The 26,802-nt window shown below is 44.6% G+C and overlaps 1 protein-coding gene across 24 annotated transcripts in view; it reads right to left on the bottom strand.

Annotated features, from left to right (window-relative positions):
- Positions 1-172: 172 nt before the first annotated feature.
- Positions 173-26,802, bottom strand: part of RASAL2 (RAS protein activator like 2) — a 180,923-nt gene continuing 154,293 nt past the window's right edge. For 13 of the 24 annotated variants that reach the window (XM_065071715.1, XM_065071717.1, XM_065071712.1 and 10 more), the window contains 11 exons: positions 25,483-25,627; positions 22,929-23,073; positions 21,787-22,023; positions 20,909-21,110; positions 18,040-18,239; positions 16,238-17,099; positions 12,242-12,376; positions 10,738-10,940; positions 10,153-10,240; positions 6,820-6,850; positions 173-4,831 (listed from right to left, as the gene is read on the bottom strand). In XM_065071715.1, the coding sequence (XP_064927787.1) occupies positions 4,593-4,831; positions 6,820-6,850; positions 10,153-10,240; positions 10,738-10,940; positions 12,242-12,376; positions 16,238-17,099; positions 18,040-18,239; positions 20,909-21,110; positions 21,787-22,023; positions 22,929-23,073; positions 25,483-25,627 (2,487 nt within the window). In that variant the 3' untranslated portion in view covers positions 173-4,592. The remainder of the gene's footprint in view (positions 4,832-6,819; positions 6,851-10,152; positions 10,241-10,737; positions 10,941-12,241; positions 12,377-16,237; positions 17,100-18,039; positions 18,240-20,908; positions 21,111-21,786; positions 22,024-22,928; positions 23,074-25,482; positions 25,628-26,802) is intronic. The other 11 variants (XM_065071716.1, XM_065071714.1, XM_065071727.1 and 8 more) reach the window with 3 other exon arrangements.

Below are 26,802 nucleotides of genomic sequence, written 5' to 3'. Positions count from 1 at the left end.
CTTGGTTTGTCCAGGTGGTTCCAGGTGACAAACGTGAGCCACTCGGTCCCCAAATACAAACTTACCCTGCCTGAGCTTCCCTCCACCCTCTGAAGTTACACAAAGCACAAGTACAACCTGAGAGCAGAAAGAGCAGAATTTTTAAATCAGCATAGGTTTATCGAGTCCAAACTGTTTAAAGTTAAAGTTTATTTGTATTCTTTGTAGGAATATCAATAAAAGACCTCAAATGTATCTATATCTGTACATATTACAAGAACCTTCAAAAATTATTCACAGAACAAAAATAAATCTTCTTTAGAACAAACCCAGGCAATGAAATGCAGAAATGGATCTCAGAGACCAAACAGTCCAGTGCTACTAGCATAAAAATACGGCTTGAAAAACAAGTTTATTACTTTTTTAAGGTGTACTTTGTTGAAATAAAAAATAAATTATTTAGAGCTATCATTGTAAAACAGTTCCGTGTAGTAACACTCTTATTAAGGCCCTTGAGACAGAAAATCTATTTTTTACAGGTAGGATTCCTGGCAGGCATGATCTGTAATAACACGCTCGCTCTCCTGGGAGTTACCTTACTGTGGAGAAGGAAATACCTAAAAGCATCAGCCTAAATGTCACCCTTTTTGCTCTGTCAGACCCAGCTGGATACCTGTGGCTGACCACACTAATCACTGATGTAAATACAGTTTATGGTTCACCTTGGACAGGAATTGTTCTCCAGGAATGACACAAAGTTTTGCAGAACACAAACAAAATTCATACATACAGGGTGACCTTAGCAGGTCAGTATTGCTGACACGTCCCACGGGCACTGCTGGAAAACTGACGGGCTTCAGTCGTTGAGTTTTCAGGTGAGGTTAAAAGCAGGTGGGTTTAAACAAGCATTAAAACATGACATTAATACATCATGTGGAAAAAAAAAAGCCTGAGCCAACCCAAAGCAATTGCAAGAACATAAAATAAACCCCATTTCTTGGATGATTTATTAGACAGGTACAGAATTTATTACTGGATACACCCCACATTCTCTAGATAACATACACATCCCTTTCTGGGCTCCCCCGGACCCCCTGCTTAGAGTTATTCCACTGGAAAGGAATGCTGCAAAACGTGTAGCTGTATGAACCTGTGCTTTTAGGCATAGCTGCCCATTTCTATAATGCTCATCATCAGATTTTGCACTATTTACTTCTCTCGTTGCTGCAGAAACCCACCGGCTACTAGTCTTAAACCAAAAGCGATCAGGCCCAGTTAGGGCTCTTCTGCCAAAGCAGACAGACCTTTTGGCTGCCACGTGGTTTAGTGCCACTTGAATTTTATCAGACTGGACAAAATGGAAACTGGCATTTTCACATATTGTCAGCTTGAAGCGGCTTAACATTTCGCTAGAAAGCTGCTTGGTAACAAACCAGGAGAGACAGCTGCCTGCAGAACTCCGGAGCGTGACGTTTTGTTCCGCAGCTAATCAATTTTAGTCTCGCAGCGTCGTGAGTCCGCAACCTTCACCCCCTTTGGGGTCGACAGGCTGCTCCTCCGCTGCAGTCAGAGGAGTTCAGTTCGCACTTTAGGGCAGAAACTGAAATACAGGAACAACCAGCCCAGCAACAAGCTGTGAGGACAATACCGATGGGTCAGGCTCTTATCGAATAGCAACTTTTCCTACTACAAGCTTAAGAAATACACAGGTAGAAGGTACACCATTAGACCTCGCTAAAATGTATCCACCTTGGGGCAGGTATTACTTCCCCTCTAAAAAACAGGGCTGAAATGTTGCTCTTACTGCATTTCTCTGCAGAAACCAAAGTGGACACCTCGGAGTCTTCCTCAGCAAACCAAACGGCTCAGCCAGAGATCTTTGATAGATAACCAGAAATCTGGGGAGCTCCAGTGAAATGCATTTCCCAAATTAATGCTAGACAAACGCTACCAGAATGATGTATCTGCTTCTGCCTTGTTCTAGTCAATGTATTCCTACCACTGCTTGCTCTCACGGATCAGTCACAGAACACCTGTTTGCACTGGGTAGTAAGTGAGCAATGCACATGCCTGTCTGAAAACGCTACTTTTGGGAACACATTTCCCACGATGTGGCTGTGTAATTACAGTATGTAGCAAAGGGGAGATGCGGATCACACAAAAACACTCAGCAAAAGGGGGTTGCAAAGGTTTCTTGTAAAAGAGAGCACTACTCACAAGACGGATTAATACAAACTCAATAGACTGCCTGTGGCTGTGATGCATGGAGGAAGAAGGAAAAGAGAAGGAACTTAAAGGCACGGTTTGAGGAAGAAAATATCGGAGGTCAGCAACGACCCAGAGCTGGAAGACAGTTTGGAAAGTATGGAAAAGACATCACTAGTGAGCAAACGCAGAGCACCGCGCCGGGAGCGTCAGGCAGCGCTCACTTGGCAACAATACACCAAGAACAAGGCAGGGATGATGCTGCTCTGCCCCTGGTACCCAGTCACCTTCCAGCTGCCAGAGCGGCTTTGATCTGAAAGAGCTAAGCATTAAATACAGCTCACTGCAGACAACTCTCCTCTAGGTGTGAATTCACAGCCAAGGGAGATTCATCTGCATTTTTCTTACACGCCCTACAGTGCAGATGTGGCCTCTATTTATGCACAGTTAGTAACCTGACTCAACTTGTGTGGTGACATTTAACTGAAGCATCACAACACAATAATCAGGCAGAACAGTTAACATAATGCACTCGGTCACAGGCTGCGTTTGCCCACAGAGGTGAGATCAATTCATTTCCAACAAGCAAATAAACATGACAACAGACACTGAATTTGGGTCCTCAGTACTGCCAGTCCCTCATGTTCCAGGCAACACAGGCTGCTTTCAGCAGGTCGAGAAATTGGCTTAGAAATGCCTACATTTTTAATGTGATATAATTTTAGGGATTCAGAAACTAAGGCCAGAAAGGATTATCAGATATCTGACCATACCATGGGCGACACCATTTCAGCCTCATACCCCCACAGCCACCTCAGTAACTCCTTCCGAGTTGCATCCTGAACACATCCCACACGGAGGCACCTTCTCGAGGCTCTGTCTCATTTTTAAGTCAACTTTTCCAATTTCTAATTCCTACAAGATGTTTGAATGGTTCATCACAATCAGTGTCACTAGTACTTTTCTGTAATTCAAAATTTCAATGGCTGTTGTGATAATTTTGTTTACTTTTGAGAGTTTGGTGGCTAGAAATGTATACCAAAAAGTGAAAGCGAAGCTTCATGCATCATTACTTGAGTCTGGAATGTAGGGATTTAAAAAACCTTCAGACTACATATTGTGGCATTTGATGAAATAATGAGAATTGACAATACTGTGTCATTTATTGAGAATATCTTATGGTTTGCAAATGTCATTATCTTCCACAAGAAGGTCACTTTGTAATTATATACGCATTCACATACAGCCTGTAAGTATGCAACTATGAAATGCAATGGAAAGTCACTGGAGATGAAAGCTTATTCAAAACTCCTTAAGAAATATCTGTTGTGGACAGAACTCAAAAAAAACCCCAACACCTTTAAAGTATCCAAAGAAAGGCAAATTTCTGTGGAAACATAGGATGTTTAAACACAAAGGTGCAGGAAGCATCTTTCATTGGAATTGACTGGCTATGCTAGTGGCTGAAACAGTGAAATTGAAGGAGAGATAAGAATACAGAAATCCTCTAGGAAAAAGGAGAGGTTGCATACGGAGTTCTGCTTTGCTGCGGGTCGCCCTTTCCTCAGAGCGTTCCCCTGGCTGCTCCTGATGGAGAGCAGAGCACGAATTCAGGGGGTGTAAAGTGGGCATCGGATAGAAATTTCTTTAAAAAAAGTATTTACAGGTCTGTAAATTCTCAAAACAGAAAATATAAAACTGCATTAGAACTGGAGTAAAAAGAAAGAATCCTACCTTGAAAAACTGCAGATTCCTTCTGTCTGTTTGCTGGAAAGCCTGACTGTGTACAAACGGAAAGGAAACAAGCTGGTTGCTCCAAGTCTTTCCCTTGTTCAAAAAGACTGACCGTTTTTTGCCGGAGTCGCACCAAAAGTAGGTACCAGGATCCAGCAAGAGCCAATTTTCTTGCTAAAATGTGTGCTACCGAGTTTGCATTCAGTTAAAGAACAGCTAGAGGGGAATAAAACCAGCAGATGAGTTTTCTTACAGAATTCATTTCACTACGATTTCACTCCACTCATGTACTTGTATCAGTCAGCCCGATATATGCAGCTGCTGTCTAACCGCTCATCTCTCTCTCACCCACAACACACATGCACTCACACTCCCCTCTTCCTCCTCCAAGGACTGCAGTGCTTTCAACAAGAGAAAAAAAATAATAACAATAATAAAAATAGCAATAATTAAAAAAATCTACAGTATTCACTTCCTTTTGGTATATTACATCGGCATTTTCTGTACATGACCCAAGAGCTCTCTCTATTTACACAGTGATATGGAAGGACTTGTTCCCGGGAGCCCGGTTCTCCTGGCCTTGAGTGGGGAATTAAAGCCCACCTTTCCGAGTTCTTCGTTCTCTTTTCCATTTTATTAGCAGCATTATGTAAACCTGTAAGGGGCAGGGGGGGCTATTTTGAAAGGTTTCTCGAGTCTGCTCCCTCTTGCCCTTCTCCTGGGGAGCCGGCCGGCAGCATCCGCCCGGTTAGCAGCTGCTGTTTTTGAATTCCCCGTTCTCCGTGATGGAAAGCTTGGTGGGGTTGGTGGGGGAGATGCCATTGCGGACTTGCATGCTGTAGCGCTCCTTCACCTGCGTCAGCGCGCTCATCAGCCGCGTGTTGGCAGAGTCCAGCGACACGATCCGCTTCTCCTGCAACAGACACCCCACAAAGTCAGAGCTCCTCCGCGAACGCGACGCCTTAGCCCCACAAGCCTGCGTTTTGGGGAGCTTCCAGGGCTGCGACAGCATCTTCGGGTGGTTTCTAGGCAGAGGCAGCTGGGCTAATGCTCTCTGGTAAGATGGGGTGTCTGCCTCTTTCTGTTTTCTCGGGGTGACGCGGCCCCTGTGTGCCACGGGTTTGTCACACGCCGGCCTGGCCCTCCTGGCCTTTTTGCGTGATGGGAAGTGACAGCGAGTCAAAGGCACGTTGCTGAACAGATCTAGTCACGGTGGCTTTATCCAGGCAGCCTCCCACCGAGGCAGATGGAAATGCGGTTATTTTGCCTCAGGGGGGTCTGGGCAGGGGGGAGCGGGAAGGGTGTTAATAACAATAGCCAATTTATTATTATTTTTTAAAAAATATATATTAGAAAAACAGAAACAGGCAGCAGAAAATAAAAGTGGTGGAGGTTTCATCTGGCAGAGAAAAGTGCAAGTGGTATCTAACGGCCATTGTCTCTGTATTTTGGATGGAGTGTGCTTGGAATAAACTCATGGTATGCTTGAAATAAATAAATTAAAAAAAAGCAGATAATGGCAGCCTGCAGTCACCAGCAGGAGTGAGGGTGCAACAGCAACATAGAGAAGAAGCAGCCAGAAGCTACAACTAAGGGGTTATTTGAGGTGAAGGGGAAGAGGGGGAGATGCCATGGACAGAACACAAGGAACAAACACTGAACACACTGCTCCTAGACCCATTCCAGCTCAGAGGGGCTCCCAGGCGCCGCCAAATCCAGGGGTCCCACAGCCCTGTTTCGATCCTGCTGGCACAGGAGCCTCCACTTTTAGCAGAACGCTAAAGGATGTGTACCCAATTTATAAAAACTAAAAACCCCATCAACAGAACCCAGCCTGCTACCGGCTAGATTACCTGCAGCAGGACACAGCACTGCAGGGTCAAGCCAGAGAGTTGTTGGCGCAATTGGAAATGGCAATTTTTGTCTTCCATCAAAAAAATAAAAAAATGCAGCCACACAAAGCAGCAACAGAGATGGCAACAGGTAAATACGCTCTCCATGCTACCCGCTGATTGGCTTTATTTCTTTGAGAAGGAAAAAAATGTCTAATTTACTTGAATGAAAAAAGCTGCATGCAGGAACTCTTTCCAGTCCAGCCCGTTGAGGAACAAAATGGAAGGAAAAATGATGCACACAAGGCACAAACATTAAGGGATAGTTCAGACATAGGGCTCAGGAGACCTCAGTGCTACAACAGCCCCTTGAGATGCTGATCCCAACACATGAGCTGTGCGGTACATCCGCAACCAAGCCATGTTAGCTTTTCTCAGTGGGCTTTTCCACAGGGGCATTAGGGTGCAAAAAAACAAAGCAGAATTTAAGTCCTGCTTGTATGACAGCCCTGAAGAGACCGAGCTCTGTGTAGCAGAGCAAATGGATGAGGAGGCACGAGAATTCAGCAAAGCAGGCTATAGCCTGCCCCAGCACCTGCCCCGATCCAGCCAATGTAGGCAAGAACAGACAATGAAGGAGTTAAAGGCTTCAGCCTTTCCGCCCCTGCTGAAGTACATTTTGCAAAACACAATTGCCTTAGCAGAAATGTGTTCTTCAGCACGTTAAAGCTCCTCCTCCTTGGACTAAATTTCACTTGGAATATATAATTTAAAATTGCTTTCCAAAGAGTTAAAAATGAAAAGCAGGTTATTTTCTGACGCTGGGGAGTGCTCACTATGCCAGTTTGCAAAACAGCTGGAAATCTAAACCTGGACAATCAATCTTAAAAGCATGAGCTTGGTGAGTAGAGGCATGTTCTCACTCAAAGGAAAACGCAGTCTAACGAACATGTCTCTAACACAGGTGAATCGGGCACAGGGAGCGGGGGGAGCTGGAATGGGTAGGAGGTCAGTGCACTGGGCCAGGACTGGGTACTGCTCAGCTAAAGAACTGATCGGGTTTACTTGCCTGTTTGAATTATCTCATCCCCATTTATGACCTGTAATTTAACACAGCGGAGATGTCACTTGCGGTAGCAACTGGGCCAGAACTCTTTGCAGCTCCGCTGCTCCTGGGAGAGGGTTTATCCAGCCCCAGCCCCTGCTGGGCGGGGAGGCCTGGAGCCAGGTTGAACAGCAGGTACCCGAGAGCAAGGCTGTCCCGGGGCACCGGCGCAGGCTGCGGTGCTGCACCTGACCACAGTTTAAAAGAGCAAATCCTGAAAAGCATCTCATGGTCATGTAACTAAGCCCAGGTTACTGCTGTTTCCTGGCAGCCATTTAACTCTTCAAACAGGTGTGATAAGCAAGGTTTCAACTCCAGTCCATAAATCTCACTTAAAAAAATATCCCCTTCTTTCCTAGCCGCTGCTATATCCCTTTGCCAAATGAATGACTGAGAAAAATCTTCCAAGCTGAATTCAGAGGGTGTCCTGGTTTTGCTAAAAACAAGTTTCTCTTTCAGTGAATTTTGCCTGTCAGCTAAAGCCTTCATATTAACCGCATTTTCCTGGAGCACCAGACACATGTTTTGGTAAACCTAGCAATGGAATGCAAACTTATTGATAAGCACAGATGGACATCTCGCGAGAGAGGCGACGAGAAACAAGTGAGCAAGAAACTGACCAACTGTGTATAACATTCCATTCACGTGAATACTTCATATAAAAGTGGGAGATCACGAGGATCTCGTGTGCTTCTCCCTTTTCCCTGCTGCTTATGGCCGACATTAGGAGAGGACCTTGCTAGTCATCCCTGCGAACTGAGGCCTAGTGACAGACTGAATCCAGCTCCGATTGGCTGCAGAGTCCAATCCAGGACTTTGGGTGCCGGCTCTGCAGTTGCTGAGACTTTCAAGATTGGTTTTGTATATTTTGTATTATTTTCTCTATTCTTATTAGTAGCATTAGTAAAATATCTTTAATTTTTTCCAACTCTCTTCACTCTGTGCTTCTTTTCCTCCCAATCGCCTCTCCTTAGTGAAAAAGGGGAAGAGGGAGGGGGAAGTGTGTGTGGGGGGGAGAGGGGGTTAACAATACATCTGCCAGGGTTTTATTGTCACCCCGCAATCTTAACTCTCGACAGAGGGATTTGCTACAGAACCCAGCAAACACTTGGGCTCCTCTGGTGTGTCTGTCCCGAATCGTTCATCGCTTTCTTCTTCTGCTCAGGTGCCCAAGAAGGGGCAATGACAACTAAGCTGCCCCCACGAGCTGGCTGACGCTGGAGCAGTTAAGGTTTGCTGATGACCTTGCTTACCCAAGCAGCTACCAGCACTTCAGAAGAAAAGAAGTGTCAGATTAAAAAAACCAGAATCATTAATGCTACTGTTTTGCTGTTGTTTTTTCAACCATTCCCACTGCAGGTGGTAAGTGATGCATAATTTGATCAAGTGCGACCAAGAACCAGCCCTGAGAGTCTGAGGCCTTCATGAGCCAGCAGCCATCCCCTCTGCCAGCTCGTGACACCAAGGGGTCAGACTGGTCCAGTCCCGCCTCGCTGGGCCATAACCCCACACCTGGGCTGAGAGGTGGCACAGACAGGTGACAAAGGGAAGGACAAGTTTCTTATATTCTGTCACAATCTCCCAAATCCTCCCCTCCAAAAAAATCACTTTTAATGAGTTTGCTCAGTGCCCGCTTCACCTTCTCGAGGCAGATGAAAAAGGTGTCACCCCCTCCAAAAACTAGGCTGCTGTTTGGATAAGCTGCCATTCCACCTGTGTGTCACAGCAAGATGCCCTGACGGTGCTCATCCCCAAAAATGGCCCAGCACATTCAACTTCTATTCCAGCTTTCACCTGCCCTACTCCTTGATCAGATTGGAGGTTGCTGTACTGTTCCCCCATCACCAGGAAAATCAAATCCAGCGACTGACTACATTCCTGTTCATTTTCCAGCACTGCACTCTCCCACTTGGCATTTTGAGTGGAAGTCTTCATAGAAAGGATTTAATCTCGAGCTGCATCTAGAAAGGGCGACTACACTGGTGTCTCCTTGTAGAGCATCATAGTGAAAAACTACGCTGGGTGTAACTCCAGTAGGATTTTCTTTTTATTCTGCAAGGCTAGGTAACAGAAGTGCCATGACATAGTACACAAGTGATTTATTCAGATTAGATGGCAGGGATCCAAAAATCCAGCTTTCATGAACAACTTTCCTGAACAACTGTGGGAAAATGGGGGCAGAGGCAGCAGAAATAAACCCAGTACTTTTCAAATTATCAAAAAGCAATCTGCTATAAATATGCTCCTAGTGTTACCCGGCTTTTAAAAACAGCTTTTTTTTTCTGCTTTATATTTTCCCTTGAGTTCCATGTGAGCTCAAACATTTCTATTATTACCGGCCATTCAACATGAAAAAAATGGCCAGGGTATGCCCTTCTGTGCTCGCTTATGCCTATATTCTAATACACCAGAACCACCTTTAATGATGTTCAACTGAGGCTTTCCTGCCCTGCCCTGCTGCTCCGTGTGTAGGGAAACAACGTTCTGAAATAACCTGGGTTATTCCCAAAACAGGTCATTTGAAGATTATCTATTAAGGCAAGCTGACAGCTGGAACTACTGAAAAGCCCATAAGCAGGAAAGATGTCCTCCACATGGAAATATCACACACGTAACATGGCAGGCAGATATCAAACCAGTCTCGGGTTCTGTTGTTCAAGCTTTGCTCTCTGGGATCAGCACAGACACAGAAGAAAAGCTGAAATGATCCCACACAAAACACCCACATGCATCGCCCACCACCGGGTCCCACTTTCCACACCCAACTGGTGTTGAGTGAGGCAAAGCACTGCAGGTTTGTGGCAGAGTGGGCATTTCTCCAGGACTGACGGGGACAGTCAGATGGGGTGAAATGCCACACATGACATTATACAGGGCAATGCTCCATTGCAAGCATTCTCTTTTCTTGACTTGAACGTTCAAAGCCATGCTTTTAGCTTGCATAGCTGAGATGCATGCACATGGCAATTAAACTATGCTGGTATGAAGCACAGCTTTTCCAGAGTTCCCTGGCCCACACTCGGAATGATGTCTACAAAAGGCACCACTATTCTTTTTCCTCCCTTGGGATCTCACAAAGTAGAAGAGGTTTTGGAGAAGCAGTCAGTCCTGTGATGTGTTGTCAGGCTTTCTCAAAGCCTAGTGTCAGACAATTATCTCCTAAAAGGCATTAAGTTACATATGCAACACCATGGGCCAATACTGGCTTGGGAGGCAAACACTGGGGCAGGAGGACAGGGGAAAATAATGGGTTCTATGCACAGAACACTTGGTTCTTTGAGATCCTGAGCTCCTTACCTGTGCGTCAATAATTTTCTGCTTTGCATCGATGACAGCTTGCATCTCTGCATGATCCTTCTTCAACTCCTCTTCAACTGCCATGAGCCTGATGAGCAAAGAGAGGTACAAATCAGGACAGTTAAAGGCTATTCCAGATAGTTTCAGGTATGCTGGCCTGTTGTTTTCATTTCTCTGATTGTCCTGGCTCTGCAAGAGAAGAATTCTGCTATGCTTAGAAAAGCTTATCTATCCATCTGACACTCCCAATTGCCTAACCATGTTATTCTCAAAACGGACCTTGCAAAAAATGCAACTGCTCTGAAAAACTACTGCCTTGAGTATGGATTCCAAACAAATCAAAAAGACTTGTTATTAGTACAACAGAGACCAGGGTTAAAAATTCCTCAGTCTTTTCCTTCACTCTTCTGGCAATCTGAGGCAAGTTTACGCACCTGCATCTCCATTTCTTCATCTCTAAGGCAGGATGGTATCGGTCCAGATATGTCAAGAAGCCCATGCAACTACCTCCTTTAGTGTCAAAGAGAACACACGATGCAGGGGAGCTGCTTGTCCTACATAGTCCCAAACTTTCCAAAGCCTCACCTGCTGATGATGCTTTTCATCTGGCTGTCCTTCTCCTCCTGTTGCCTGCGCAGTCGCTCCTCACTGTCTTCCAGCCTAGACTTGTACTCCATCAGCAGCTTCTGCATTTGCTGCTCTTGCACCAGGAGCCGCTGCTCGTACTCCTCCAGCCGGCGACTTGACACCTTCAGGCGCTCCTTCAGCTTTGCTATCTCCTGCTCATACTGCAGGCAGAAGGAAGGAGGGAAAGAATCAGGTGCAACGGAAAAAGAAAGATATCAGATCACTACAATCCTCTGCTGATGTTCAGAGAAGGATAGAAGAAAATGACAAGCAAACAACTGTGGACAACCACATACGAGGAGCATGTGGGTTCCCACTGAGCACTAAGGTATTCCCACACTGCAGGATTTCATTCTGTAGCACAGTTTTAGGACTCAGAGGGCTCTGACGTGGCTCCTCAGCCCTGACCAGTAACATCCCCAGTTACTCCAGACTCGAGGAGTTCCCAGCCAAAAGCTGCTGATAGCACTTAACAGCAAAAATGTTCTGGGGTGACCCAACTTACAAAACAAATCAGAATGGGACCCAAATAACTCGTTCTTCAGGACCTAATCAAGGCATGAAACCACGTGTGAAGACAGAGCAAATAATTCACTACAGAGCAGCACCTGTAAGATTACTTGGCTGAGGTTTTGTTCTTCTGCTTACTGTCCCTGTGGATAATCACTGCTGCAATGGTGCAGTGAATCTCAACATGTTCTGCTTTGGTTTGGGTTCATTCACTTTTCCTAATAAAACCTTCGTTCCTGCTTTTTGTCCATCAAATGTCCTCCTCCCACCCGCTCCCTGCCCTCTCAAAATACCAAACGTCTTAGCAAACCTCATCACTGTAGCAACATATAGATGTAACTGTATTTGGAATAACGGTATCTACACCTGAAAATAAATATGCTTAAAAAAAATCATGGACATTTCTGTGTAGCCCAGAAACACTGTACCACCTAGACAAGAGGCATTTGACTCACGTAACGCCCAAGACAAAAATCTGAGTGCAACTACTGATGAAGATTGAATTGCATTTACAGATCTTACACAATCACTTAGCACATCCTAAGCTATACTCAATCAGGTTAACAATCTTTCTTTTTTTTTAAATGAAGTTTAATGATCAATTTGCAAGCATAGAATAATGGCATTATGCTGCAGCTGTAGTGTTGTCATAAAAAATAATGACTTGAGCAGGATGTAATACACTGAGGCAGTGACTCACGATACAAGTGCCAAGTGCCTGTCATGTACAAACCCTCAGCTGTGTGAGTTTGCACCCATTTCACACGCTACAGCCTGCACGTGGGCTAATCTACAGCACAGGATCCTCCAGATCTGTGTGACAGCACGTACAGCAGGATGTTATGCTGATACAACCTGTGTTTGACTCTGTCACACAGCACCCGAAAGCCATTCTGAGCTCAGCTGTAGGGTGGACAGGACTCGAGGCGGCTACACACAAAATAAAATCTACCTTCTCAGCATGCTTGACTTCATCCGGATTCTGCTCTGCGTCCTCCTCTACTTCTTCATATTGTCCATTATTGAGAACCCAGGCAGCTGTCCTTTCCACTGGTGACATTGTGGCAGAGTCCACAGGCGACTGAACCTGGAGCAGAGACACCTGTGAGCATTTTAAGAGAAACTACATCCAAATCCGCTCTAAAATCCACTTTATTTGGAGGAGAAAAATGACCATGAAACTGCCAGTTTCAAAGAATCCCCCAAACCTCCTGCAGAGATCCTTCATCCTCCCTTGGCTTTGGACCCACAACACTTACTTGAGTCCCTCTAAAAGCAACGTACTTAGGAAATTTTCTTTCCTGTCTAAGCGAGCTTCTCTCTGGGAAAGTTCTTGTTCCCAAATCCTGTTCGCATCCCCCCTTTCCCCTTTGCCAGATTTTCAGTGAGGCTTTCTCAACCTGTGATTTCTCTCACAAAGAAAACAGAGCGACAAAGCTTCACTCACAGCCTGTTCAAGTAAGACAAATCGGTTTATTTGGAGCGCTGAGAAGCTGAAGGTGGAGCAGCTTTCTCAGCCAGGCCACAGACAGACTTTGCAATGGAGGATGGGGCTGCGTGGCTTGGATACGAGATGGCACAGCGGTACTTCAAAGAGGTGTAACATCATCAGTGTCGTGCCTATCAGATTTAAACGGCCTGTCGAAGCAGATACACCCAAACCAGGCTGTGAGAGGAATCCAGGGCCAGTAGTGTTTACTAGAAGTGAAAAACCTCATCAGAGGCTATCCTCTCTTTAAGGGAAGCTGAAAAGGAAGCCAAGAAAAGAAACAAGAAACCCTCTGCCCCGCTGGGGAAAACACGGCTTGCTACAAATTCCAAGCAATTTTCATGGACAAAGGCAAGTTTATAAGCACAGGAATTAGCATAATTACCCCTGAAAGAGCAACACTGTCTTAACTTTCTGAGAAATGCAAAAGATCAACCTCCCCCATCCCAACTGCAGCTTCTTTTTGTGCTCAAGCAGCTCTTCAGCTCACTGCCTTGCTTCAGAATTGTACCAAAGAAATGTGCTCCATGGCAGGGGGATTTTGAAGTCTTAATTTCAGCAAAGAGCTGGTTTGGGGGGAATAACAGCTTCTTTACATGAGTCTTGTTCACAAGGACAGGGCTGGTGAGTGCTGCATATGTGCTATCCTGAGCAGTGAGGAGGACTCCAGCACTGGAACACACCTCAGCAAGGATGGGTATAAAGGCTGAGGAAAGGACTAGGAATTAGGCAAAAATCCCTGGATTTAGGCAGGAAGGAAATCTTCACAGCAGGAAATCTAACAGCCCCTTTCAAGTATTGCTGACAGCCTGGCAAAGCTCTTTAGTTAGATTTCTCTTTTTTTTTAATGGTATTCGCTATGAGGCCATTGCAAGGGAGACTATGGACTGTGTGTGGCTCTGCCACCAACAGGCTCTTCTCACAGGTAAATACTTTGGCTCTAAGAACTGCTGGAGGCATTAGGAACAAGTAGTTCACTGGCATTCTGGAGGACTAAGCAGAAGGTGGCTATAAAGTACATCACCAGCCTTGTAACAGGCTGCTGATCACCAGCAAACCTTGCCAAACAGCCTTGCAAACTGCAGGCCAAACTCAGCAGCCAGAAAGCCTAGAAAGACCAAGCGGATGGCGAGCACTTCACATGCTAATGGGTTATGAGTTACATTCCCACAAAGGGGAAAAAAGAAAAAGCCTGCTAGGAACGTGTATTAATTCCCCTCTTTGCTTCTCTTCCAGAGAAACACGCTGACATTTCTGTTCCCACCTACTAACTAAATGGAAATGGAAGGCAAAAACTGACCTCTTGCAGCAAACAAAGGGCCTAGCTCTATATTCAGAAACAAATGGGACTTTAGAGAAGAGAATCTAATAATTATAACGCCCACAAAGCATGCCTAGAAAGAACATACCCAACTTTTCTCCTCTTCTTCTTTTTTTTTTTTTATTAAATAAGAACAGAATTCCACAACACAATTTGCGATTAAAAGGATGCAATGGAATTTGCCACAAAAAAATTCTGGCCCCTCGATTTGGCATAAAGAACAAACTCATTTCTCTGAATAAAGTAGAAGCAAGTACTCTAATGAACCCAATGGAAACAATTAGTATGGAAAGTAGAGTGGAAAAATAAGTAGATGCACATCACCTACAAGAGCAGGGAAGGAGACTGCCCTGGAGCCAGTTACAGCCGCTGGCATCTCTCATGTTGAATGTAAAAAGTAACTGGAAAGAAGTGTGAGACAGGCACTTGGATGCTCAACAAGCAAAAGTAACTGATTTACATGGGGGCAGTCAAGTAATCAGCAATTCCAGATGAGAAGAGCAGATGAGGATGCCTGAGAACTGCAAAGAGTTTATCCTTCAAATTTAACCTTGTTACTGACCTAAAAATGTCCTACCTCCTGTATTCAATATGCTTTACCCATCAACACCTCTATGCCCAAATGTAAAACAGACACTCCAAAGGCAGACACAGACATATGAACTTCAACTAATACGCAATTACTTTTTTTGTTGTTACTAACTTGGCATACTAAGCTTTGCTTTGTGATTCAGTGTTTCTGATCTCCTTGTATTTTAATGAACTTGAGGTATCAAAGTAGTTTTGAAGCCCTGATGGCTCCTGGGTTCCCAGGCATCATCCAGATTTTCCTCCTTTTGTCTGTAACATTCAGGAGTTTGGCAAGTTTGGCACCAATAGGGATATCAGTAAAACCCTTGGCAGAGCAGGACCTCACGCTGGCAACTAAATTCTCCTGCCAGCTTTACCTGACAAGCCAAAAGCCTTCCCATGCCATGACCATGTCTTCACCAGTGCTTCTGCCACCAGGAGGACCATAACCTCCTGCTCCTTGCAGGTGTAGCATCACCAGCAGCCTGGAGCAGCCTCAACATCAGGGGCTGCGATATTCCGGAGGGCAAGTCCTCACTCGTGCCTGTGCGCAGAGCAGAATCTTTCCAGAAGGCCTTGTGGAAAGCAGGAGCTTAAAAAATTTCCTTCTACACTAGGTAAGATAAATCAAACGTGACCATGTTTACCCTCACAGTGATCAGAGAAGAAAACACTGAACCCCAAGGAATAGCTCAGGTATTGCCTTCAAGAGCTTCACCCTGCCAAGCTGATCAGTCTGTATGCACTAAATGACATTTCTAAAACCCACCAGCTTCCCTCTGACCTGCAGATTGATACATTTTCTACCTTTGCTGTAGTGCCACACAATTTAAATACTTATCTCTTTAACATTTAACTAATTTAGGAAAGTATTCTCACACAAAGCAAATCACAACAGGACTTTTTTTTAAGGTAAAGGAATGTTGGCTTTTTGACAGCAAATTCTTGATTTAGAGTCGCCTAAGAACAACTGATAAAGTGCATTAGGAGTGGGTACAAATAAGCGTTCCTTTCCAGAAAGTGTTTGCATTATTCATAGTTCGGGCTGATTAATGGAAAAGCACTATTTATTTGGGGACCAGCAATAGATAGTTGCATCATGGTGAAATATAGATTTCTCCACACTTAGGACAACTGTACTTATTATTTTGGCAGCAGTTTATCCTACGATAATTTATCTTTGTTTTTTTCTCTGTTTTCAAGGTAGCTATGCTTTTAAATTAGCACCACAGGGCAAATACATTCTCAGGTGGCCAGATTTGGAGCAAAGCTGCTTCTGTTTTTTTTTTTCACTTGGGGAAATTTTCAAGCTTGCTTTCTTTCAGTGGGCTTGCTGCTACCTTAGGAAAAGCATTTAAAAAAAATCAGTAGAAAAGCATTAAAATATCATAGATAAGCTAGGCTTGGTGAGCTTGTAAGGGTAACAAACATGACAATTCCTTATGTTTGCTACTGGCCACTTGCTTAAGTGCTCTTGATGCAACTCAAAGGTCAAAGAGCTTGGAAGGTCAGTGCAGCAATCAGCCAACCATGAAGGCAGAAAGCTCTGGGAGAAAGGCTTTCCTTACCTGCTGCGTTTGTTGCCTCTGGATCGCCCTCACCTTTGGGACAGGGCTCTCTCTAGAGGACGAGGATTGCTGCCGGGACCGGCTCCCGTTCTGCAGGGGCTCGGTCACCACGGCCCCCGACACTCCCGACATGCTGCCCGTGCTCCGCAGGGACGCGCTGTGTGGCAGCGACTGTGGCGCTTTGGCCCTGGCGCCCAGCCCGCCCTGGTCCATTTTGCGGATCTGTGCTTGGCTGCTGCTGTTCTGGCGGGGCAGTGCAATGGGGACGTGCTTGTCGGGAACCGTGTGGCGTCGGGAGAAGTCCTCGCTCTGCGTGCTGCGTTTGGTGAAATCCTCCATGCTGCTGTTGCTGGGCCCGCTCAGTTTGAAGTCTTCGCTGTTGCTTCGGCTCCGGGAGCTGGCGGTGCTCAGGTTCTCCAAGCTGGAGTCCACAGAGGCCTTCGGCATCGGCGGGGTTGGGTTGTTGAGATGGTAAACCGGGTTCTGGAATGACAGGGGCTGGAGGCTGCCCTGTTGGTTCAAAGCGGGGTGCAGCGGCCTTCTCACCTGGGGAGCACTTTGGGGTGTGCTCTGAGTTTCCCACAGCTGTTTGATGTTTGCCACTTGCGTGATAGAGAGCTGGCTGCCAGCCAAGCGCAAAGGCACGTCGTGCATCATGGAAGCATGGTCACTGTGAGGCGTGTGGGGATCTTGGAGGTCCATGAGAGAGATGCTACGTCCATTGGGCAAGATGCTTTCCCTTTCGTCCTTATCTGAGTAAGTCATGCTCTGGGTGGATGCCTGCTGAACCAGCAGTAAAGTCTTGCCCCTAAAATACCCATCTACGTTTTCCTGGGTTGGAGACTTCAGCTTATGCAAGTCACTGTGGAGTGAAAAGGAATTTGGTTAATTTTTAAGCAGCCAAGACCCTGAGAGATCTGTCCCAGAGAAGTCTTTCTACCTCACTTAATTTCACTTAAATGAAAGCTTCAAGGAACCAGATTTCCTTTTATGAGCTCTTTCTGTTCAAGTCAGAACACACTCTTCTTTAATTACAACTTATCTTTGAGAATTACATTTGATTCAAGAAGTGCTTCATCTTTATTTTTTTCCACAGGTGAAATGCAAATAATTTCCACCAAATCCTCCCCCTTTAGACACTTTTGTCTCCAGCAAGACTTCAGAGCAGTTCAGATCCCACTTAACCCTTGGTCAGCAGTATGGATTGGGGGGGGTCCTGAAGATTCCACAGGAGTCATGTGAAGGCTCCTGTAGATCTAGATGTTAGCTCAGGGGGCAGACACTTCTACTTGATAAACTGTCCCTCATACCTGATAGCACAAAAACTACCCTGAGACCACAGTATCCAAGCTCTTTGGCAGTTCTGCCATGCTACAGCTTTTTGCATCAGATTAACAGCTATTACAGCGTGATAAATGCTGCACTAAACAGAGGAGGGACTATTTTTACTGTTCCTTTGGTAGCAAGTTCCACCTACAGCCCAGTTTTTTCATTAGCAGTAAATAAGCAGCCTGATGGCCAGAAGGAAACATTACGGCTGACTGTGCATCCGGACACTCAGACTGGCAGTAAATTGCAAAACTGGTTTTTAGCAGCTGAAATCATTGACTCCCAGAGACGCATTTGAGTCCTGAGTAAGTCAAAAGCTTCAGGTCTCCAGTGCCACCTCGTGAACCCTCCTACTGGGACTGTGTATCCCCACCTCCTAAGGTTGGTCAGGGCACGCAGTTCAGGCAGCGAGGTGCTCAACTCTTAACAGGCTTAACAACTCCATTATCCCACATCTTCTGGCTCTTACGTACCCATCAGTGGGGTCCTCAAATATCTTCTGAAGCCCTGAGGAGAGACTGCCACTGACGTTTGGACTAGAGCTGTGCTCCGTGAAACGCCTCAGCTGCTGCTGTATCGGCGTAGGGTTGGTCATTGATTTGGTGATATCGGCAAGAATACGAGGAAGAGGTCCCAGTTTTGCCACGGTCGCCTGTAGGAAGGAATTTTCACCCTAATTGGACAACAAGCACCGCGACATCCACCAGTTTTGTTTTTGTTTGTTTTTGATAACGATGCACAGAGGCGGAGGGGTGGAGGTGGAAGGAAGGAGGGTGGGTGGTTGTGTGCGGGTGTGCCAGGACCGTAATGCAGTGTTACGGAGCAGCGTAACCACGGCGACGAGATGGATGGAGGAGACGAAACGGGGTGCAGCAGACATTGAGGAAAGAAAAGGAAATAGAAAAGAAATTAGGATTGACCCCCAAAAATAAAAATCATGCTCAATAAAACAAAATTATTGCCATTCCAATGCAAAACTATCATGCAAAGCAAACTAAGATCAGGGTGGGTGAGGACAATGTGAAAACTATGGTATCTATTCATGAAAGGGCATTCAAAGACTACAGATTCAGCTAGTGGGGGGAACTTTCCAGGCAGAGGGTGTCATGTGGTAAAGGAGGTGCATGCCAACAGACAAGGGGATGCGGCATTCAAGGGGATCATGAGAGAATTGCAAGGGTTGAGGGAGATGGGGAAAGGGAAGGTTTTCATTTCATAAGCCTTCTGCTCCTGGCATCCTACACTGATGCCATCTCCTGTAGCATTCTGTTATCAAAAGTTAAGGCACTCTTCCCTACTTAAACGTGACAAATAACTGTGTGAAAACATCAGTCATCCTCATCCCAACATTATCACATCAGCCTGGGATTAAATGTGTAGCTTCTTGTTCAGTTACATGTTGGCCAGGCCTAGGAGAAGAGCAGCTGACCTTCCAGCAAGGAAGGCTGCTGGTTCAGGCTCCTCATCCTTCTCCCCTCTTTGGGTGACTGCCGGTTATATGATGTACAGGGCATCTTCAGGCTCCTGGGACCACAGCAAGAAGGTGAAAGTGCTGGAGGCTTTTAAAAAAGTAAAACCCCACTACAAAGACAGTGCTCTTTTCAAAGATATCCTTATTTTTCCTGTAAGCAGGTATTCGGTCAGCTTGGCTCCAGAGAAATGTCTCTTTACAGACGCTTTTTGTGTGGCACTTCTGTGTCTATTAAAATCTCTGAGGTGACTTTTCTCATCCTTTCCCAGTCATTGCCTACAGTAAAGCACTATTGCAATGTAACTCTACCCCTTAATTCTCATTTTAGCAAAGCACTATACCAGCTCCCAAGGGCCTGTTAGAATAGATCCATACATCTAACCTACAGAAAGGGCAAAGCAGATCTGCTCTGACAGATTATCCAGGTCTGGCTACTCCCCTTCCTCACTGCCCAAGACATTTACGACCCAGAAAGCCACTGACAGTAACTAATACCAAGTCCAAAGATCCATTTGCAGTTCTAGAGACTGGAGCCTGACCAGCTTCTTGTTCCCTGCACTGGTGGGTTTACCCCGATTTGTAGAAATGGAGGATGTGGACTATTGAGTGCTCACTTTGCCTCCTTTCCTGAGGCTACTGAACTGTTTTTATAGCTGACTTTGCTGCCTGTGACATTTTGAATGTACACTGTGTGCAAGTATGAGGGAAACGGAAAAACAGGATCATAAATTGTTATCAAACTAAGATTAACTAAGATTTATATATATTGCTTTTTTGAGTCAAGGACATTTCAATTTACTTGGATGTGACAAGCTCAGTTTTTTGTTTTCTGTTTTAAATAACGTAGTGTGAGAAAATAAATATCCAACAAATAACTATTTTGGCAAACCATAATGCAATACAAATATTAACAGTGCACTGCAATTCACCTCACCTCTCCAGTTTCAAAGGAAAGAGTAATATGAATGGAATATGGACAAAATAATGCACCCTTAAAAGTTGAAATATGGAACACTTCCAAACACTTGCAAAAAAAATAATGACTCACAGATCAGCTTTTCTGGGTCTTATCAACTACCTTTGCTATCAAAGTTTTAATGATTTTGGATCCTGCAAAGCCACATACCTAATGAAGAGCAAACTACTCCCTTTTTTTCCTTCCATGGGTAAATGGAAGCGATGCTTATTGTTGGCAATATCTGTTGCAATCAGTAGAACAGAATCTGGACAATGCATGTGAGCCCAGCACACTAGACGGCAGAAAGTAACTTGCTTTTGTTAGACACTAAAACTGAGAGTGGAACCAGGTTTGTACATGGCACCCTCTTGTATACTAAACATGAATCTGAAGACTAGAGAAGTGAGAACATCTCAGCAGGCTTTGGATCAGGTCTTGAATGAAAACAGTTCTGCCTGGCCGACACATGAGAGCAGGGCAGGGTAGGGCCTGGGGTGCGGCAAAGCACCTCCATTAGCATCAAAAAGGGCACGGCAACATTTTCATTTTCTGTCCAAACACCGTCCCTTATATTCCAGCTCATATATGAGAAAGGACTGGCTGCTCGGGGAATTCCAGGCCTGCTTTTAAGCGCTGCCCTCTTTACCATTTAACACCCATCCTCACTTAAGGCTCTGCAAAGTGTTTGCATTTCTGCTGCAGCCCAACCACTTCACATGCCCTGCTGTAGGCCCTGATCTGAAATTACAGAAAGAACAATTGTGAAATACCACTATTAAACATTCCTCTCAAAAGCTGTTGAATAAGTTCTCCCCAAAGTAGGCTTCAGCTGCTCCCTTGATGTTTCCTAGTGTTTACTGTTGCCACGATACAATTGCCGGATTTGCCCTCCTGGGCCTCCAGCCTGCTTTACCTTATCAAGTTGGGACACAACCTCCCATAAGAGCGAATGCAAAACTGAGAGCTCTCTGCCCAGGTCGATGTAGCCCTCAAATCCAGGCATGTTTGAGATGGTATCTGGGTTAGAGATCTCCAGGAGAAAACGCTTCATTCCTCCCCACTCATGTTCCAAAAAGTCATTCATGAAGGCCATATATTCTTCTTTATTCCCAAACCTGCAAGAAAGGGGAGGGGGGGGAAGCTAGTCAATAACCTCCACACAGAACACAGAGACAATTACTTAAATACTTCACTTTAGACCTGCCTTTCTGAGGATTTGGTCCAGGAGGGGGAAAAAAAAAGGGACAATTTAAGAGATTCACTGCTTTCTTAGACTTACACAAATACTAGTAATTCACTGTTTGCACTATGATCAAAGGGTCAATACATCTCCCCCCCTCCATCCCACAGACAACCCTTCCTCTTCTCCCCTTCTCTGCGTTCCTCTCCCGTCAGAGACATGCCATGCCCTTTGTGTCATTCGGCTGGGAGTTTGGGAGGAAGAAAGGAGGAAAATCATGACCCGTGGTGGGAACAGGCTTTTTTTCTTTTGAAACAGCATACACACTGACATGCTAATGCATTGCTCTTCTTGGTTTTATACTGTCACCTCTACCCAGTTCAATACAGCCCAAATCTGCACGTGAAAAGGAGACACTGAGGTGTCTCAGGGGGAATGGTGTTTCACGTTTAAGTGAGAAATTTCCTCCTTTTCCAAAGCTGACTTCAGTGTGACAGAGAATTAGCTGTCTGCAAACATGACTACCAAGCAGGACTCTCCTTACTCCGCAGTGCCCTGCAGTGACTTGCAGCCATGGAGGCACCAGTTTCGGTTTTATTGTCACCACCTACTTCGCAAAATTGGCGAGATTCTGAATGACTTTAGCAATAAGTGTGAGCGTGCGAGATGTCCGGTCGTCAGGATACTCCTGCATGAGGCTGAAGAGGCTGGGGGACATGATGGCAGGGCAGAGGAAGCGGAGGAAGAGGGAGGCACTGATCAGGCGTTCACTGATGTCCTGCTTGCCCCTGCTCAGGCACTGCTGCTTCCAAGATGCAAACACCTCCTTCAGCTCACGAGGGAACACGCTGAAAAACAAACAACCAGGAAATAAAATCGTATGGGCAATGAGAAGCAACAAGTTGAACCAATGACTAATCACCAGAAATAATTATCTGGGAGAAAACATCATCGGCTCTTTTTTTTTTTTCTCCCCCCTTTTCTCTCTCTAGGCTGGGAAATGTCATTAGGCATCTATTCTTAGATCCCCATTTAATCTGGTGATACTTAAGTAGTCTTTAAAGCATCTCTTGTCCATATATGCTAAGTGAAGCCATTTTCAGACACGCTGATTCGCAAGCTAAAACTACTTAGCCATTGCTACCCTGGAGAAAACAGGGTGTTAGGATATTAAAAACAAACTGAACCAAATGGAACTCATCTCCATAACTGAAATTTTTATTTTGCTTGTTAAGATCTCTCAATATTTCACACGTGCTTCATCCGGAAGCAGAAAGGCCCTTCTTATTTCACTGTTACTCAGGAACAGAGATTAATAGAAATCCCCGCCAGCGTTTCCTCCCTGTGATTTCCTGTTCAATTTTATAAATCTAAAGGGTCTAAAAGTTTTCTATACACGTCAAAACTTTCAGCTTTTTATTCCAAGTTCAATCTAAGCTGTTATCTTCTCACTGTAATCCCTCCTTATTCAGACCCAGCTCAGTATGTGTTCCCTTGGCAGAGCATTTCAGCAGAGGCTCCTGCCAGGTATGGTGTGGGGGATGGGAAACCCTAATTTTGGGCACAGGTTCCACCTGCAATATGGTGTCAGATGTAGGAAGGCAGCGGGGAAAGGAAATGAAGGCAGTCTCAGAAGACAGATGGGTCTATGTTACTTCCCTGTACAACTGCTGTTTTCTCATCTTCAGAGGAGGAATGGGCACCCTTTAAGCAAATGACCTGATGGGGGAGAAGGGGAGGGAAGATGCCTCACCAGTAAGAGTTAATAATCTTGCAGAAGGCCAGCTCGCAACACATTTTCAGGTTGCTCTGATGATCTGTTAATTCACTGGATGAACATTTGCTGGGATCCACTTCACAGTTTTCATCCGACTCATACAAAGCCTTGATAAACTCCCCTGGACAAAGGGAAGAGGGTGACAAACGGGGTGGTTACACAAAACGCCTTCTTGACACACCTTTAAATCCTGCTTATGTCTGTCTTTCCTTGGCCACTGCCTCTTCTGCTCACTGTGGCTGCAATCCAGGCTCCAGACACCAGATGTTGAGGACACGACTCCTCCCAGCCCTGTCAGAGCAGAGCACTTGCCACACCAGATCAGACGGCTGGTGCTCTGATGCTTCGGCCTCCTGTGCCCTCGCTGCCCCCAAACAGAGGTGCAGGAAGAGGACGGCTTTGCTTATAAACCCTGCAGACACTTCACTTACAGCCTAAAGAATAGGATCTGACTTGGTATTCAAACTGTATTATCAACTATAAAATTATCCACAGTCTTAGGAATGAAGCTGTGCTATTTGTCTTCGTAATTTCCCCAGGAAATGCACTTGACAATGTTATTTATTTTTATTATTTCTAAAGTTACCATTTTTTTTAATTTCAAAAAGTGTCACCTTGCTCTTGAATAAGAGTAATACCCAAGTGCAAGCTAGAGATTGCTAATTTTCTCAACCTCTTTTATCAATGCCTTACAACATTTTTATAGCCTCCATCTTTCAAAATCCTTTGCATTTCTGTCGTCCTTCTCTTGTGGCATCACAAGAGAAAATGGACACATACAGAACTAGATGAAGTTTCTTTTGTTTGACATATGAGAACGAACTACTTGCTAGTTCTCCTCCTATATATGCTAGCACACCAAGAGATTTTTAAACTGTTGTTGTTCACTAAGAAAAACACTTTATTCATTCATTTAACAACTCAATGTCTTTTAAGTTCATCTCCTCAGATGATCTTGCTGGCTCCCAGCTAATGCCAGAAGGCTTGTTTGTGCAAAAGGGTTTTGATTTATTTTGTCTTTGTTTTCATTAAAACCCCTAACCACCTCCCATTCCCCACCCCCAGAGCTCGAGTCAGCAGTGTTCTTGCAAGCAAAGCAGGTGGTGAATTTTCTTAAGCGCTTCTGACTTTTTTGTTGGGGTCCAACAAAATTTCTGCTGAGGGCATCTAGATCACTTATTTGCAAAACTCTCGGCATCACTTCTGTTGAGCCAGTTCTGTTTTAACTGTTGTTTACTGGACAATTTTTTTTCCTTAAAAACTTACTCCTTGTGGTCCATAAGACCCTGCCTTAATCCTAGATTAAGATGCTCTTACAGACGTATTAAATAGCTAACACCAAGCGTAATGTTGTTAATCCTTTCAAAGAACATGGCATCTGAGCAAAATGACAAAGAATTAGATGGGTATATTGGCGTGAGCAACCTTGCCCTGAGCTACAGACAAGTGGGACGACCTTAGGGGGATTTTCCATTTCTCATGTCTATGATTTACACTCTTATCGCTCAGCTCTAAATGATGTATTAGAAGTCATTAATTTAAAAATATTTTTATGTAATTATTGCACATTAAGGGGCTTGCGGTCAAAAGTAATATACGGGTCCCACAGCTGATGGTTCAGTCTGCCGAAAAACACCGCACAAAGTAATACGCTGCTCATTTCTCTACACCAGGCGAGAGCCCAGGACTGTGACTTATGCTCAGTGGTTCCACCCATGAGAATAAGTGTACCAGAACAAGCTCATTACACTTAAGAAATGGCCAAAATGCATATAATCATGGACCTGACTATACTGACCCTTGGAGCACTAATTAGCCCACTATCTCCTTGAAGACTTGCCAGCGTCTGGGATTGCTGAGGACAAGCGAGACAGCTGGGAAAGCAAGCTTTTATATTTTTTTATTGGTGAAAGGATGTGGTGTGGGACTTGGCTTTGGCCTGATCTTATTTCTCTTGTATCTATTTCCAAAGTTTTCTTCGTCCAAGAAACAACAACCAGGGGGATGGGTGGCTCATTGTGCAATTGTGGATAACAGAGGTTGTGTGGAGTTGCTAAAAGCCAACTGTAGCGAGGCTGTGAGTTTCTTTGGAAGAGAGCATGCACGGTTCTGGTCCTCTTTATTGAAAGATACTGTCAACCAGATACTCCTTTGTAGAACTAACCCCCTAGGTGGTAGACTTTAGCCTAAAGCAAGTGCAGGAGCTTCTTTAGCATAAAAGGAGATGAGTGAAATACATACTTCACATTCATAAACCTTTCTGAAACCTCCACCTAATTGTATTGCACATGATACCACATTCACTCCTGACACCACAGCACAAGGTATTGGTCTCAGTTTCCACTGTTAAACTATGTGTCAAAATCCCTTTTCTAAGACTGTTCATATATCAGATGGAACAGTATTGTCCACAAATCAGTGGCAGTGTTATACCTCTTCATCACAACTGGAGACACAAAAGGTTACCCAGAAAAACATAATGTGGTGATTTGCCCCTTGCAATACAAACAGGTGACAGACGCTCTCTTACCTAGTGCATCGTGAAGATACTTCTGCCCTACCAACTTTAGGTATTCCTCAATAGCTTTGGTAGCAAGAGTGTTCTCCCTGAAGATCAAGACATCATGTTCCCCACAACGATCTACCTCAGACATCACCAAATCCGTCAAGAAGTCCTGGAGAAAAAGGTCAAATGGCAAGAGGTTATTTTAACCGGCCTCAGTCACGCCAGGCTAAGAGCAGAAGCCAAGAAGGAAGGATAACAAGAGGAGGCAGAGAATTACTGAAATAATTGCCAAGGAAGTAGCTAGGGCTCCTCTTGGGTTTATTATATTTATAAATGTTATAGATCACAAACTATAAAGGGAGAAGCAAAAGTCTCTAAAAGAAAATCTTTACATCCAAATTTGTGTTTCAGTTTAAAACCTGAACAGAAACCCTCACCAGTTTGTTTATCAGTGGCTTTGTCTGCTGAAATAAATGGTGATATTATATTTAGTACTGAATATCACACAAAACCTAGGATTTAAAAATCCAAGATGGAAGTTAGGCACAAATTCTTACGGCTTGGTGAAATTTAAATAAGAAGAATGGCCTACATCAAACCAATTCACAAACCAAAAGTGGTTCAGGATTTGGGAAATAAGTTAACCTACTTGCTGTGGATCTATATGGCTTAACTTGAATAGTGTTCAAATGCCCAGCCAGGAACTATCGGCAAGTCTTGATACAGTGAATAACCTCTTGATATAGGGTCTAATTCTACAGTAACTTATTTCTTGAAGAAATAAATTTATGCAAGTCAAGGACACTCAGTATTTCACATGAAGTACTCTGTATTTTTCAAGACTCAACTTCAGGCACTGTAAAGCTCTCTAGGACAAGAAGCATATTTCTCTGTCTTTTTTTTTCATTAGAACAAAACACACCTGTTTCCAAAAGAGAACCCCCAAAGCCAAAACATCACCCTCAATTAAGGCTGAGTGATAACTGTGACTTGCTGGTTCTGTGGTGAACAGCAACACGCTCCAAACAGTTCAGAGAGTGCTGTAGGAAGATTTCATAACCCCGTTAACTACATAATGCATTGCTAACATAGGCAGAACAAATTATATATGATAAATATAGGCAAAAACCACATTTAGTACTCTTGGTTTTCAAACCACTCTTGCTGTTTCTTTTCAGCAAAATCTGAGAGAATTATTTTCAGCTGGTGCAAACTAGAAACTAACTGCCTTAAGAGCAGCTTTAGGTTATGGCAGCCTAAGCTGCTCAGCACTTCAGTAAACAGAGGTTCAAACATTCAAGCACTAGGAAGCCAGAGTTATAACACTAATTTATCCACCTGTTG

This window comes from Columba livia, chromosome 8 (assembly GCF_036013475.1).
Source record: "Columba livia isolate bColLiv1 breed racing homer chromosome 8, bColLiv1.pat.W.v2, whole genome shotgun sequence".
Lineage (NCBI taxonomy): Eukaryota > Metazoa > Chordata > Aves > Columbiformes > Columbidae > Columba > Columba livia.
Note: the sequence above shows the minus strand (reverse complement) of the source record. Positions and strands in the feature narration are given on the sequence as shown.